Source organism: Tiliqua scincoides, chromosome 2 (genome assembly GCF_035046505.1).
Source record: "Tiliqua scincoides isolate rTilSci1 chromosome 2, rTilSci1.hap2, whole genome shotgun sequence".
Classification (NCBI taxonomy): Eukaryota; Metazoa; Chordata; class Lepidosauria; order Squamata; family Scincidae; genus Tiliqua; species Tiliqua scincoides.
In genome coordinates, this window is record NC_089822.1 from 131,465,955 (window position 1) to 131,482,970 (window position 17,016).

Below are 17,016 nucleotides of genomic sequence, written 5' to 3' on the forward strand. Positions count from 1 at the left end.
AGTGTTGTTCTGGAGTATTCTAGGAAAAAGAAAAATGGCAGCCCCCAGACAACAGGGATTGGGAGGAGCTCTGATGAGAATTACCTCCCTTTATTTATGAGAATTGTGCTCACCACAAAAAACCACCAAAATCGCCCCCACAATTCTGTACCCTGTGAATGGGACCACAGAATTAGCGTGGTCATTTGGTTAACTCTTAGAAAACAGAAACTTTTCAAATCATTTACTCTACGTAAAGGAATAAAATGCACAAATGCTGTTCCTTTATTAACCATGGGCCAGCATTTAACCAATATATTCAGCAACTCCCTCTCTGAGAGTTATCATTTCCACAGATTAAAAGAACTGGCTGCTAGCATTGCCCCTCTAGTATAGTTTGCCATGGGAAAAAATAATCCACTCCTGGCCATGGTGTGAAAACTTCATATACTAAATGTGTCAGTTTTCTGTTGAAGGAGCCAGCCAGGGTGGAAAAGGTGGCAATCCAAGCTAGAAATGAGCCTTTGTAATCTGTTTTGGCAATGAATGTCAACCCGTCATTCACCCTGAATGATTATGGGGAATGTGAAATTTTCTGCAGGCACTTCCCATAGTGTTCAAGTATTCGCTGATGTGGCTTATCCTGTCGTGTCAAAAATAACCCTGGCAGACAGTTGCAGAGACAACAGAAGCAGGCAGAATAGGAGCAGTGCCGAATGTTGAAATGGGGGGTGTGGCAGCAGTCTTCAAAACCTGCAGCTTATTTAGATTTACCCAAGTGGAATATTTTGAAGGGACTGAATTAACAGGATGTACATAAGACTTTGTTATTGCTGTCGTGTACCACAGCTGTTCTCTACACATGGATGAGTTTCATCCTGATGCACAAAAATGTTGCTGCATGACAAATGGGGCCAGTTTAGGCACACATGCTTGTCACACATTGGCTGTAGCATCTCAGGAATGAGTCACCTGTACAAAGGAGCACATCACAAATTAACAGCACCACCCATGTCGACTCGGAAGTACACCAGTTGTGTTCAATAGGCTTTCTGCCAAGTAAATGTATTTAGGATTGCAGCCAAAGGACCCAATCCTATCCAATTTTCCAGCCCCAGTGCAACCGCAATGCAGCCCCAAGGTAAGGGAACTAATGTTCCCATAATGATGCCTCTGTGACTGCCTCCCCACCACAGGATGCAGCACATGCCCCATTGACACAGCTACACCGACACTGGAAAACTGGATAGTATTGGGCCCAAAATCACTACAGATAGAATGTTCACACCATCCACCCAAATGCACCGGAATCAGCTCTAAGGCTGGCTCCAGATTTGGGGGGATGCCTAATAAGGTATATTCTGTTGGTTCTCTTTACCAAGTAATGCAAACTAGGAATGTTTTTACACTGCCTCGGAGGCCCAAACTAGATGTGATGTGGGTGCTCCTTGATGGGAACTCACAGCATCTCTTTCTTTTTTTCAGCAACAGGGAGGAGCGATTTGGAGTGCAGGGCGGATGGGGGGATTAATACTTTCCCCCATGCTGTGTCCTTGATGCAAATTCAGCCACCCCCTTTTGGAAACAGAAAAACAAGAAAGATACTGGGAGTTCCAATCACAGAGTCCCCGTGACATGTCTAGCTTGGCCCTGACCTTTTTGAGCACTCCATGCAAAATGAGATTGGCAATACTGTTGGGATGGTGGAAACTTGGAACCTTTTGTCCTCTGGTCAGTTCCATTGCCAGCTGTCAAAGCATAGAGTGATCAAGTGATGGTTATGCTTAAAAGAACGAACCCCCAGACTTCTACAATGCTGGAGAAAGATGTGAAAAACTGATATCAGCCAAGTGGAACTCAAGTGCCTTTAGTTGTTGTGGAAAAGTGAGCACTGATGAAGACTGGTTCTGTGTCTCTCTGCTCCTCCAGACTGCATGGTGTTTTGGCAGCTTTCCAAAAAGGTCAACCAAGAACCTCACTCTAGAGCACTGGTTCCCATACTGTGGACCACAGGTGGTCCGCAAAACCCTGAGAAGTGGTCTGTGAGTTCTCAGAAAAAAATAGCCTTCGATCACTTCCAGCATCTCACAGAGCAAGCACTCCCCCATAGATTACCAGAGAGGGTAGAGAACGGACTGCCTGCAACTTCAGCTGGCAGTGAAGTGTCTGTTCTCTGCCTTTTCTAATAGTCCATGGGGGAGTGCTCACTCAAGAGATGCTTTCCAGTGGACCACCAGAGAGGGCAGAGATTGCCCACAGTCGGCAATAAAAGTAGCAACCCACACATCATCTCTATAATGAAGAAATCCAATAAATCTCTAATAAATCTTCTCTTATTGTTACAAATTTAATTGTATTTTTTGTGTGCTGGGGAGGTTGCATGTGGTCCACGACCATTCTGGTTTTTACCTCAGTGGTCCACGGGGCCCTAAAGGTTGGGAACCACTGCTCTAGAGGCAGTCAAGAGCCGTGATTATGATATGGAATTAGTCACAGGACCTACAGGTGATATTTCCAGGGTTGTGACCCCCAGCCTGACAATGTACAGCAGCTTAACTGCTGCATACATAATTGGAACCTGACTTTCCACTGGCAGAAGGTGACAAGAGGGTGAGCAGTATATAGTTACAGCAGAAGAGATGGTGGAAAAAATACTTGTGGAAGTTTTCAGAAACTCCGAGGACTGTTGTCTCCTTGAATCAGATCTCTGGAGTCACTACGTCATTCTCCCCTTCATTTAACAATTGGTTTTGTGGAACATTCGCTGGACAACCCTATACTTTTTTGTACTTACTAGTTTTATGTGCTGTGAATCTTATGGCAGTGCCTGAGGGCTGGGTCCACCCTAGGTGGAACTGCACCTGACAAGGCCTCACCTTGTGCTTATCAGTGCTTGCTTGGATACCTGATCTTGCCCTCACTGTAATGGGTAGTGACTGAAACCGCTTCAGTTTGCTTCATTGAACGATCCTCAGGCCTTGAAAAACAGCCTGCTCATTCTGGTGCTAAAAAAAATGGTTGGCAACCTTCAGTCCCAAAAGACTATGGTATAAGCCTACAGCACCCGGTATTCCCAGGCGGTCTCCCATCCAAGTACTAAACAGGCCTGACCCTGCTTAGCTTCCAAGATCAGACAAGATTGGGCATGTGCAGGGTAACAGTTGCTGCTAATCTGTTGATATTTCAACTGGAATCAAAAGACCGCAGATTACCAACGGCTTTGCGTTCTGTCTTTCATTCACGTAGTGACACTACCTTTATTTACAGCACTCATACCCTACCCACCCTTCCTCCAAGGAGCTCGGGGTGGCACACATTATTCTTCCTTTCCTTCTCAGGGAAGACTTCCTCAGGGTGACTATCAAACTGAACCAGAGCAGGGATTCGGTGTTTTGACAGGCAGGGTGAGCAGCCTTGTTGGATCTACTCGGTTTCTGCCCAAAAGATCACAGTTGCTCTCTGCAGCTACTTCTGCAGTGAGAGGCTGGATTAATCTGTGGCTCAGATAAAGAGATGGAACAAGCATGGGTTTATTTTTAAAAGTTTACTGCCAGGTTCCTGTTAATGAACATTCCAAAATAAATCTGAACAGTTGGATCATCACATGCTAATTTGGACCACTCTGTCCTGGGCAACTTTGTCCCAGTTAAATGCGTATGTCCAAAACTATATTGGGACATTATATTGGGACACAGTTTTGGACATTAGCTTCCGATGTTTTTGCATCCCAGTATATAAGTCCCAATTTGTGTCCCAATATATGTACATTTATATTAGGGTGCAATCCTAACTCACTTTCCAGCACCGACATAAGGGCAATGTAGCTCCAAGGTAAGGGAATAAACATTCCCTTACTTTGAGGAGGCCTCCGTGAGTGCCACCCAACTACAGGATGCAGCACATGCCCCATTGGCACTGCTATGCCAGTGTTGGAAAGTTGGTTAGGATTTGGGCCTTAGATATACTTTGTAATTTTTAAAACACAGAAGTAGGGTCAGGGTTAGGGCTGGGATAAGAGGCTTAGGCTATATAAGATAGGGTTTCTTGCCCATAGTGGAATGCAAATGACTGCTCCCCCCAAAAAGATGTGAATATCCAGGGATACCAATAATTGGGGTGCATTTGATGAGGACACAATTGTCCAGGATGCAAATACCCTCATACTGTTATTACGAGTGCACACAAAACAAATGCTGTGTTCCAATGCAACAACAGCACACAGCAAGTGCTGGCAAAATGGTTTCACAGAAGGAAGGTCACACAGCCCCTCAGTGACGTGGCCTCCTAGGTCTTCTTGTTCATGCCTTGACAGGTAAGCCTCTATCACAGTAGTCTGCCTTACCACGGAAGCTCTCATGCTCTGAATACCCTCAACTGTCTTAACTGTCTCCTAATATCCTGGGACATGCTGCATCAATACCTCAAGCCTGATGACCATATTGTCCAAGGCTCACTCCTGACCGGCTGACGCCCTTGCCGTGCACATATCCCACAATGCAATTTCTTGAAAGTTGTGCTATGAGGTCAAAGCACTACTATGTGGCTGACAGCAAGGATGGAAATTGCTGTCCACGTGCAGCTTTGGGGCTGACAGGTAGAATTGCAGTTTCCTGAGTCAGAAGGGATGACAGATGAAATATCAAAACTTGGTCTAAGGCAGGTGGATCTGGTGGATTTTTCTACAAAGGTTTTGTTGACATCATAACTTCAGAATTCTTTTAGATTTTCTCCAGCTCAAACGTTTGGTGCCACCCCTTATTACAATGCTTGACACCAAAGTGCTGCTAGGTAATCATTTACTTATTCATATGGGCAAAATTAAAGGGATGCTGTTAGGAATAGCACTGAGATAGGGACGAAATCTGCTCCCTGAATCTGGCAACCCCAGCCACTTTAGGATCAAGCCCACTTCCATACTCGAATTATGGAAGAAAAGGTTGGAAGTGCATTTAATGAAATCCACAAGCCTTACTCCCGGTTTTAGTCAAATCTTCTTTCTGAAGCCGTCTATGGCTATGAGAGCTTTTGTGATAGCCATGAGGGCTGTCACAAAAGATACGAGTGCCTGGTGCCCCTTATAATTGAAGCACCAATCTGTGTAGCCCCACCCCCTTTTCTTCACGTAGCTCCATCCTGGGTTCTTATTCTTGGTCATTATTATGTTGTGATGGGAAGTTTAGAACTGGCTTTTAGAACTCTGTGAAGAGAGGACACAGTTTTCCTTGGCTGACATTCTCTCTCTCTCTCTCTCTCTCTCTCTCTCTCTCTCTCTCTCTCTCATTTTGTTTCCTCACAGTGCGGTTTTCTTTATTACCTACTTGATCTTGGCCTGCTGCTCTGGACCTAGGTAAGATACTACTATCAGAGCACTTGATGTACATGTGATCTCTGCTGCCCTACAGGTAGATACTTATCCATTCAGTTTGATGAGGAGATCTCTACTACCTTGAAAACTTGACTGCTCTCAAATCAAGTTAGTCCTCTAGCTAGTCTGCCATTCATAACCAATTCAGACGCCAGAAAAAATTCCTACCTAACTCTCATGATGAGCAACCAGCTAGTCTCAGACTGTGAATATCCATCATTGTAACCTTGATGCATGCTTAAATTCCATTAATATAAGGAGGCTTCATCATGCGAATAGTACCTTGGTTTGTGGTCATTGGTTTGTGGTGCTTCATGTTTGATGGCATCTGCACACAGGCATGATGCTAGTGAACATGAATACAATTAATAATTATATTCCACAAAGAGCCTGGTTGAAAGTACAGATATACTGTGCAGTATTTCAGTAGTTCTATTCCTAGGTAATATTAGAGTCAGATTGGCTTATTTCTGCTGGCCTTGGTGCCTTGAATAGCTGCTTGATCCACTGCAGATAGGGGGCAATGACATTCACCTCTCTGCTGTAACAGACTTCTTTTGCCAAATCCCGCATATCAAGCCACTCTTAAAGGTATATTGACAGACAGCTGGAAAGCGTGAGCAGTGGTGTCGCTAGTGGGGTGTGGGCTGCACCAGTTGACATGCACCGGAGGGGGGAGGTGACACCACTACTGGCCAAAAATTTTTAAATTTTTTTTTCTAATAATACCATCATGTTATACAGTATATCATTTGATGTGGAATTGCATGCAGAATGCAATGAAACAAACTGCGTTGAAATACCTCTATTCCAGGGATCTCCAAATCCCAACCCAGTGACCAGATGCGACCCACAGCCAGCCTCTGTCTGGCCTGCGGCCAACCTCTTCTCCCCTGAAAGCCTCTGGCCCATTTGACCAAACACGACCAGAGCTGTGCTCTGGTTGTATCTAGAGGATGTTCCGAGGGCCAGAGAGGTTGAATGAATGAGCTCATTCTTTCAATTATTCACTCATCTAAGTTCCATCTCTAACTTATTTATTTAAATTTTATATATAAATTTTTTTCCAGCTCTCAGCGCCGCACCAGATATTTGGTGTGGCCCCCTGGCCAAAACATTTGCTCTATTCTATCAAAAGTAATAGCCAAACAACCAGTGGGGTGGGGCGGTTCTATGTCAGCATGTCCACTGCCCACTGTATGGGAGGAGGTCCGTCATGGGGGTGACGTGCTGGCCTCCCGCACCGGGTGACGCAAACCTAGTGATGCCACTAAGTGGGAGTGACTATACCCTAATTCACGTTGGATCAATGAGAGAAGCATCTGCTGCAATAACCAGAGCATCTTGTGAGCCGTAGAAAGTCTTGTGACACCTGAAAGGCGACACACATTCATTGCAGCATACCTTTTGGGGACCACGGTTTGCTTGGTGAAAGTCCACCCCCCACAAACCCAAAAGGTTTGTGCTTCTGCTATAATAAATCTGTTAGTCTGTATGAATGTGCCGCTATACTCTGTTCTCACAGCAACAGACTATTGCAGCTGCCCCTCTGGAAGCCGTGAACTGTAGTTACCCAGCAGAATTAACATGCTGTTGCCCGACTGCGCTGAGTGCTGTGCTGCTCTTTAATTATGCTATTATGCAACTGTGTTATGCAATTTTCCTCCCACTGATTATGCTCTTTGGGCAACAATGCTTACTTGGCTGCCTTTCACTTAATTCACAGGAGGTACTTCCCATGGAACCTGATCCTCCTGAGCATCTTTGTGAGTAATACACCTGCCGCTCTGCTTCTGCCAACCAGGGGGAATTTTACAGTAATCATAGACTGACGTTCAGCAAGCCAGGGAATGCCATCCAGCTCTTCCCAGTGACTGAAAGGGAAAAAAAAAAAGCTGTACTTGGCCAAAAGGGTTTGCTGAGAGAATTGACTCTAGCATTTGGGATATAGGAGTGCACTGACTAAGGGGACCAGATGATCAGAAGGCGAAAACTGCTGTACTTTTAACAGTCCTTTAGAAGAGGGATGTTGGCAGCCACAACTTGTCATGCAAAGGAGAGAAAAACTGCACCTGTTAAAATTCCCTCTCCCACCCAACTGTTAAAAGAACAGGAGTCCTCTTGGTCTCCTTTGCATCTGGTTCTTCTCGGACACTTCAAAGGAAAGTAACATACTTTTAGTTCAAAATATGAGGGCCTGATCAACAAGCCTCTGGCACCGTGCATGACTACGGGATGCTGCGCTGATCCCCTTTTTGGCAATGGCAAACCCTGGCTATATTTGCAGTTGTGAAACAGTTGTCTTGCTCCTTCTCGTGACTTGGGTCGTGGGAGCTATTTCAGCAGCTCCTGACTAAGAGCAGTAGAGGACTATCCAAAATACAGCAACCAGTTGCAACTGGTTGGACTACACAACAGCTTCAAGAAATTGAATAGGTAAACCCTGACCTGTTGTTGAAATGGCTCCCTCTCACTCTTCCCCCCCCCCCCCACACACACCTTATCGGTAGCTACAGCAGCATTGCTGGAAGAAGCAAGGTGGCTTTGCAGTCACCCAGCTCCAGGCAGAGGCTCTCATTGCCCGTGGGGGCTACCCTGTCCCCCCAGTCTGCAAGATGCAGGGGAAACATGCACAGGGATATGAAAAACACAGGGCCCAATCCTGTCCAAATTTCCAGGGCTGATGCAGCTGCAATGTAATGTTCCCTTTCCTTGAGGAGTCCTCTGTGACTGCCCTCCCACTGCTATACCAGTGCTGGCAAATTGGTTCGGATTGGACCCCCAGTCTGGATTGGAAGATCAAATTTGTCAACAGACCCAGATGAACTGAGCTTGATCATTTGAAGCTGGCTCTTCAGAACACCTGAGTTGCTACTTGCAGGCCATGATGCGCCAAGCGCAGCTTTCTAAAATTAATTTCAAATTAAACAAGCATGAGAGAGGGAACCTGGCAATGAACTTTAACAAAATGATGACTGGTCAGCAGTTAAAAGACATAACTCTACTGTAGTGAGCTGCATACCAGCATCAGTCACTCAGCTCTTCTGAACCTCCCTTTGCAGTTGGGAAGCATGTGTGATGGGCAGAAATGCAGTTTTGCTGGTGGCAGGCTCCCATTTTTCCCCCGGATGCCCCTTGGCTGAAGACTACGTGATGACACAGCAGTGCTCAGAAGCTTTCTCTGTGCCTGCTACACTCCCACAAACCCCATCTATGCAGACTCCCTGAAAGGTAGCAAAAATGAGAAGTTTTGCAAACCTTTGATAGGCTGCCATATATAGTCAGTGGGGTGCTTGTGGCTTGGTGGATCACACTGGTGAACCCGTGTAGTGTTGTGACTAGAGTGCTAGACTAGGACTAGGCAGATGTGGGTTCAAATCCCCTCCTAGCCATGAAGCTTATTAGACTAGTTATCAACTCTCAGCTTAAGGCTGCTTCACAGGGTTGTTGTGAAGATGGGTTAGAAGAACCATTGAGGCTCCCTGGGGGATGTGCAGGATATGGGCAGCCCAGTGTGCCGAATGCCAATGTAGCCGCATTGGAGTTTCAAGCCGTGAGGTAAAGGTAGATTTGTTCCCATACCCCAGGGTAAGCCCTTGCAATCCTTCTGGATCTACTTGGACCTGCACCAGCTACTTTGCTGACACATGTCTCAGTGGACCCAGAAAGGCAGAGCAAGGCAGGGAAGGGGATAGGATACTGGCAGCATCACTAATGCTGAAACTGCCCCCTTTCCTGTCCACTACTTGCCTCTTCCCCTGCTCCAATCTCCTCCCCGTTTCAGCTCCTCCCCATTCCACCCACCCCCGCCTCTAACCCTCCCTGCACTGTGCTAGGGCACATGGACTAACAGCTGGCGCACTGCCACACTGCCAGGCTTCCATGGCTGTTCACCACTTGTGATGGCAGCCTGGCTGTGCAAAGCAATATGTCAGCAGTGGACCTCCCCAGCCCCGCCCCCGGGGCAAAGGTCCATGATGGCACCACCCCGTGGGCAACTGCCACCCCCCACGCAGAAATCTGCCCCCCCCCCACTCACCTGAGGCTCATCGAGCCTTGCGCGGTCTCCGCCTGCGTTGGAGAAACCTCTGTGAGATTCCCTGATGCTTTAAACTGTGCTTCTGGAAAACCGGAAGCACAGTTTCCGCCCTGTAGGGAGCCTCAGAGAGGCTTCTGTGGAGTCCTGGTGCCTCACACCTGGGGCTTTTGCCCCATCGCACCTTATGGTAGGTCCGCAACTGTGGCATGTTGCCTTTTGCAACAGTTGTAAAGGACATTACGCTGCCAGAACTAGTGTTCCAGCAGTGTAAGGTCCTATTAGGATTGCAATCCTACGAGCACTTGCCAGGGAGTAAGTTCCATTGGCTGTAGTGAGACTTACCTGAGAATAAACATGCAGGGGAATTGGTAAGAAAAAAGTAGGGTGGTAGTATCAATAAAGTTGTGCAGGCCTGCTAGAACGTGCCCTTAAAGTGGTAGTAAAACTTATGCTGGAGTTTATTTGTAAGTCTTGTTAGGTGCCAAGACATTTGTTTTTTAAGCGATTGTGTCTTATTCCTCCTGGCTCCAGTCTGAAATAACAATGAGTGTATTTATCTCCACAGACTCTGTCCATGGCTTATCTTACTGGGATGCTCTCCAGGTAGGTCATTCACTGAACAGCTTCAGCAGTGGCTGTGTTTCTTCTTTGCCCGAGATTTTCATCCCTGAATTAATCTCTCTGAGACTCTTCCCTAACCTTTCCTCTGAACGTCAAAATCTGTTTGCTCTTCCACGAAGGCCAAATAAATAAATGGAAAACAAACCCAACATGTATCCCTTCATTTCTAGGTTCATTGAGAGTTGTGCCTCCTAATTCTCTGTGACCCAGATAAAGACTGTTCTGATAACAGAGGAAGTCTGTAGTTGATAACAAGGAAATTATCAGCCACCTTTTCTCCAATGGAGTCTAATTTTAACACTGTGCCATTAGATGTGGAAACACTAATACTGTTTGTATTGCACCTCCAATAAATATTAGGAGAATGATAACTTTTATTTAATCTAGCAGGTAAGAGGTTCCATTGACGCAGAAGCTTTTTAACCTCTTAAATTAACACATACTGAAGAGTAATATCCCATTTTGCATAATTAAGTCCATTCTCTCAGATAAATATTCTTTATGGAAGTCTCTTTTCAAATTTCAAAGACAAGGTTACAATCAGAACTCAATGAGTTATCACAATTTGGGATCTGTTGAAAGCTTCCCTGTATGATCAGGGAATTCCATACTTTGGTCTAGAGCAGTGGTGCTCAAAGTCCCGACCACATCTGAGCGTTCCACTTGGGTGCTGCATGAAGTCCTCCTCCTTAGGTGCTGAAAAATTTGGGAACCCACTGGGCTAGATAATACAACTGTTAGGTGGATTTGCAACTGGTTGGACAACTGTAGACAAAGGATGCTCATGAATGGCTTCGCATCAACCTGGTGGACAGCTGATAGTGTAGTGTCCCGGGGCACTCAAGTGGAATGCCCCAGGGCTCTGTCTTGGGCCTGGTTCTCTTTAACATGTTCATCAATGACTTGGATGGAGGGATAAAACCTGCAGTGTAAAAATAAGCAAACAAACAAATAAATAAGAAATGTTAAGAATGCCGAATTCTATGACTGATGCTGCATGCTGAAAGGGTACAGTTGCAAATGAACACAATCTGCCCCATCATGGTTTCCCTGATCTTAACAGCTGACAAGGGGAAAGGAGGGAGCTGTAGTGAGGAGGGGTAGCAGACGGGTTCTGCTTCTTGATGTGACTTTTGAGCGGAATGCAATTCCATGCGCTGCCTGCAGGGGAGCTCCCAGCTTCTATGGCTTCTTGCCCTGAAGAGACTGGCCTCGGCCAGTGGGATCAGCTTCCTTCACAAGCTCTCTGTGCTGCAGGCCTTGCACAACCCTCCCTTTGTTTCTGCTGTAACAATCCCATGCGCAGAAGCATCACGGATTTCCATTGCTTTATGTTGATTAGATGGCCGGCCTGCCTTCCAGTGGCAGCAGAGGGACAAAGAATGCAGTGAGGAAAGCAGTAAACAAAGCCTTTACTTGGCCACAGAATCCAAGGGAACAGAGCAGAGCAGTTAACATCAGGGCAATTGCAGCAGGTTTATCTGGTGCTGCAAAATAAAAATTATTGTTGTTATTATTAAGGATATTTATATTCTCTTTCATTTTCAAAATGGAAGCAAAATGTAATTGGGGCTGCAGTCCTGAGTGTCGTTTTGGTATTTGTGGAACAAGTCCCATTGGAATAAGTGGGATTTACCTTGGCAGGAGCCTGTTAAGGACTGGGGTGTCCGCAGTAACACAAGCACCGTAGTCCCGCCTGGTATGTTTTGATCACTGCATTTTAAGAAAGGAAGCATAAGGATATAATAATTGATGTGCTGGATCAGACCAACAGCCCAATCCTATGCTGGCTCCCCATGCCACAGTACAGCAGCACCAAAACTGCTGCTGCTGTATCCTGCAGGGCCAAGGAGGCAGCCGGAGGTCTCCTCGGGGTAAGGAAACATTGGTTCCCTTACCCTGTGTCGGGCTCCAGCAGCCTCTGTGGGTCTGCTGTGGATCTGTGCCAGCTGTTTAGTTGATGTAGGACTAAGGAGACCCACGTAGGGCTCTGAGGCCTGAGGGAGACATAGGACTTAGCAGCAGCCTCTCCTGCCATCCCTGCCCCACTTCCAAGCCTGAATTATCTCTGGGCCACCCTCCCCTGTGCAGTTTTACCCTCTCCCAACCTTCCCCCATCTCCCCCCCCCCGCCCTGACACTTGGTGGGATATTCACCTCTGGGTGGCTCCCACTGGAGCAGAGGCCCAGCACAACTGGCTCTGGGCTCCCTGCCGATGCCATTCCTCTCCCAGCCACCACAACATGGCGCATTACAGCACAGGCGTTGCCAGGGCAGCGCATGGGAGACCCTGCACGGCCTGGCAATAATTTTATTATTGGGCACAAAGGTCCTTTCAGCTCAGCTCTCCATCCTTAGCGGTTGTCAACGAGGTGCTTTTGGAAAGCCGCTACCCAGATTGCGATGGTGATACCATTCTCTTGTGTGGTCTCATCATCTGGTAGTCTGAGGTGCTGTCCCCGTCTGCCATTGAGGAGGGAGATGGTTGCTCAGTGGTACTTTGGCTGTAGACGGTGTCAGATTCAGTCCTTGGCATCTCCACCTAAGAAGTCTCAGGTAGAACAGGTATAAAATCTGGGAGAACTGCTGCCAATCAAAGGCAGGCAAAACAGGGCATGATGGACCAATAGTCTGAGTCAGATGAAGACAGCTTCATAGGTAAAAGTTTCATCATCATATTCATGAGCCCCTCTCCCCTTACTATATGGTATGATAAGTTCAGGTCTCCTTATACACCTTGGATAGTGCAGGGATATATTCCCTGAAAGTCAAGTCCAGCATGAGAGAAGCACTATTGGAGACACCATTTCCTTAATACAGGGGTTCTCAATCTTTTTACGATTACAGACCTCCAGTAGATTGTCCAATATGTCCCCATACCCTCTTCGCCAGACTGTCGAAATCATCATCATCATCACCAGTTCTATTAGGTATCATAATGACTTGAAAAGATGTCAATAGCTTGGTTTTACTTGTGGGTAGCTTGGTTTTACTTGTCAATAGTTTGGTTTTACTTGTCAATAGTAGCTATGGGTAGCTATGGGTAGCTTGGTTTTACTTGTCAGTAGCTTGGTTTTACTTGTGGGTAGCTAAGATCAGAATGCCTCAATCCATAATGGTGGTAGTGGTAGGAAACAGGAACTGATTGGTCGAGAATGCATCATTGCCGGTGGTTAGAATGGCTATCAATCATAGCAAGATACAAAGCACTATACCAAATCTGCACAAATGGAAGCCACATTATGAAAGGTATGCTTGACATCTGTCCCACTTGATCTTACAGCTAAACCCCCCTCTGCCAGCTATAAAAGCAATGGTATAACTTCTCTGTGCAATTTTTATTATTTCTTTAATTAAAATATTAACAGGCCACTTTTCTACTCCATTTTAAAGGTCATCAAAGCAGCTCACAGTCCAAGTGAAATAAAAATTCAACTGAAACAGCAACAACAATAAACACAGCAAAGAAACAGCCAAAAAAAAAGATTACAAGAATAGGCCAAACTGAACAGAAGGGTTTTAACTGCCCATTTAAAGACAGGCAGTGCAGTGTAGCAACCGGGAGCTCTCTGGCTAACTGCTTTGGTTATCACCTGAACGGAGATATCCAGATTTCTGATGCCTGAATCACTCCCTCTGAATTAAATCAGAAACATCCTTTGCTCATACACTTGAAAAAGTTGACTTTGGAGTATGTATGAGTAATAATTAGTCATCTGCAGAGGAATCCACCCCTAGTGTTTCTGCTTGAGACACAGATCCAGGGGTATCTTCCAACAGAAAAGAAGCAAGGTCATACAGAGAGGCAGCAGGTGGCCTTCTCCATAAGAAGTCTTTAATTAATGTTATATCTGACCAAACTCTCGTAGCTAATGAACTTACCTAAACAGATTTGCCCATATTCTCATTTTCTGAGGGTGTTAAGGAAGTTCCTGAGAAATTTCAATTATCTTGTAGCGATTCATTTGACTTTCTGGGGGAAAAAGCCTCCTTTGCCTTGGATGGAACCCTGAAATGTATTTTGATTCACTTTTTTTGAAATGTCCGTGCCAATCCTACCTTGGATCTAATCACATATGCAATGTTCATTTTATTATTCCATATCCAGTTACTATGACACCAAGTCAGTCCTTCTGTGTCTGGGGATCACAGCGCTGGTATGCCTCTCTGTCACCATATTCAGCTTTCAGACAAGGGTGAGTAAATTTCTTTCAAAGGTTTGCTTCTAACAGTGATCTGTGAAGAGTAGGCCTGCTTGCTCTACAAATAGCAAGTGATGTGGGGGAAAAATTGTCCTTATACTGTACCACTTCAGACTGCAGGAGGTAACAGCGTTTCTCCAACTATGGGTTGGGACCCACTTGGTGGGTTGTGACCTGATTTCTGGTGGGTCCCACAGAGCCTCCAATGAAAACACGGGTGATGGAAAGATCAGATAACTAATTGCCTCAAGCCCTGAGGCTATTCCACAATCAGATAGCTGCAAACTGCCCTGCAAAGAACTGAGCTCCTGCAGTTTGCAAGATAGCAGCGAACTGACCTGCAAACAGCTGAGCCCCTGCAATTTGCAGGCTTGTGTAAATATAGGGAGATAAATGTTTGAGCATCTTTTCTCTGGCGTGTTTTGACAGGCAGTGGGGGCAGGTGAAGGGTGGGTCACATTACTAAGCCCCTCAAGCCTTGAGGCTATTCGTTAGGGCTGCCTCATTATAAGAATTGGATTGAGTTTTTTTGCAAATGAAATATTACTTGTAAGTAAGTAAGTGAGTAAGCATGCTATTTCTTTCTCGATCACCTTTTAAAAAAAGTCTTTTATAGCTAATGTATACTGGTACAACTATAATGGTCTCTTTTCCCTTGCAGTTTGACTTCACCTCTTGCCAAGGTGTGCTCTTTGTGATGCTGATGGTGCTGTTCTTCAGCGGGATCATCCTTGTCATCCTGCTTCCATTCAGATACGTAAGTCCTGCCTTGTCGTCCTTCTTGTGGGGCCCCTGCATAGCCAGTGGGGCGCTGAAATGCGGGGCCAGAGCACCCAAGACTAGACTGTGGGTTCAATCATCAAGTCAAAACAGAGGCCAAAAGATCACCTCAAGCTACCCAGCTGTTCTCCCCAAACCAGACCACAAAACAGAATATAGTTGCAGGATCCTGACAGAGTACATGTGCACATGGGTTGGGCCAGGACCGCAGCCAATGGAATTGTGTCTACTGGCTACTAATGATGATGTATCTCAACTGGCTTATTAAACATCATCCTGCTTCTTGCTGTTCTTTTCTGAGCTTGCTCATTCCAGAGCCCCAGCTCCTTCTAACCACGGTCTCCATTGCTTTTGCTGTACTTTTGCCTCTGCTTCCACATCTCTTCCTCTAACAACTGAAGGGTTTGGTGCCAGGTTGTGTTTGTTGTTCCTGACGTTGCTCATGAGGCAAGAACAGATTGCGATAGAGAGAGGGGAGCTGAAAAGGCCGGCAAAGAAGTTGGGATCTCTTGGCTGGAGCTTTCATTCTGCCATTTGTCATTGCTGAGAGCCTGCAAGATAATGGAAGATGTTGACAGAGCAGGGAGTGCTGGCCTGTGTTGTGAAAACCACATTAATTACTGTGGACTTGGCTTATTTGCTTGATTTTCAGTTTGGGATGGGCTTTCCAATGGCTGGAAGCATTTTGAGTGACTTAGGGTGCAATCCTAACCCCTTATGTCAGTGCTTTCCAGCACTGACATAAGGGCAGTGCAGCTCTGAGGTAAGGGAACAAACATTCCCTTACTTTGAGGAGGCCTCCGTGAGTGACACCCAACTGCAGGATGCAGCACCTGTCCCATTGACACCGCTATGCCAGTGCTGGAAAGCACTGACATAAGGGGTTAGGATTGCACCCTAAGGGCCCAATCCTATCCAACTTTCCAGTGCTAATGCAGCTGCAATGCAGCCCCAAGGTAATGAAACAAATGTTTGCTTACCTTGAGGATGCCTCTGTGACTGCCCCCCCACCAGATACCATACATACCCCTTAGATTGTGCCCTAATTATCTCACCTCCTAACAAAAGAAGACATAAGACTTTGATTTGCCCCCTTCCATTATTCAAGACAAAATGAACAATATTTTAAAGATTAATTGAAGTGGTAGTTTACAGGGGAGTTAATGAATGGCATCTTTAGAAGTTATCTAAAAGGAACAGAAATGTGGAAGATATGTTTGTCTTTGTGTTTGGAGAGAGTGATACTCCAGTGCAGATATTTTAGAAGAGCTGGGGTGCCAGAGTTCTCAGTGATAAACAGTGCAGCCTCCAGAGTCGAGAGATGTGTGCCCCTGTGCACTTCAAACTATAGATAATAATAGACACTAAGGCCTGATATTCAGAAAGTCTTATATGCATTGAAAAGATGAATGTCTCTTGTTCCACACATACGTGTATGCAGCTAACCATTCATTAGTCCTTCTCAGGGTGCATCCTGTCTTTTTATTCCACCATAAACTTGGGGTGGACTGGTGTGTAGTTATTCAGTCTACTGTGGAATGCTGCCTAGGTTCAGGGAATGAAACCGTCCTAAGCATGACCTGAAGCAAATGCCTCCACATTGTAAGGGTAGTTTTGGTACCACACACAACACTGCTTTCTTAGCACTGTTTCACTCCAACGCTTTTCGTCCTGGGTATGACTGACAGCTACATTAGCCAATGAGAGCAGTCCATTCTGGGTAATGTCGAGCTAAATCAACTCCAGTTTCCTAACTCTTCATTGTTTTGTGCAGTGCTTGACTTTTGGGGAATGTATCCCCAACATGATTGGTATTTCTCTCTCTCTCTCTCTCTCTCTCTCTCTCTCTCTCTCTCTCTCTCTCTTTCTCTCTCTGAGTGTGTGTGTGTGTGTGTGTGTGTGTTTGTATGTATTTTCATCCAGTTCAGAACCATTACACAGATCTAGCCTACACAAATATCAGATCATGTGGCAAAACGGTTTTTGGCCTGTATCACTAGACTGCACACTTTCCTGGCAGTAAGCCCTAT

General features: G+C 45.8%; 1 protein-coding gene and 1 pseudogene across 1 annotated transcript in view; one reads left to right on the top strand and one right to left on the bottom strand.

Annotated features, from left to right (window-relative positions):
* Nucleotides 1-17,016, top strand: part of FAIM2 (Fas apoptotic inhibitory molecule 2) — a 51,206-nt gene that overhangs the window by 26,819 nt on the left and 7,371 nt on the right. The window contains exons 6-10 of the mRNA XM_066617227.1: nucleotides 5,276-5,326; nucleotides 7,071-7,110; nucleotides 9,949-9,986; nucleotides 14,113-14,200; nucleotides 14,868-14,963. Of these exons, the coding sequence (XP_066473324.1) occupies nucleotides 5,276-5,326; nucleotides 7,071-7,110; nucleotides 9,949-9,986; nucleotides 14,113-14,200; nucleotides 14,868-14,963 (313 nt within the window). The remainder of the gene's footprint in view (nucleotides 1-5,275; nucleotides 5,327-7,070; nucleotides 7,111-9,948; nucleotides 9,987-14,112; nucleotides 14,201-14,867; nucleotides 14,964-17,016) is intronic.
* On the bottom strand, nucleotides 3,032-3,151 carry LOC136642656 (5S ribosomal RNA; annotated as a pseudogene).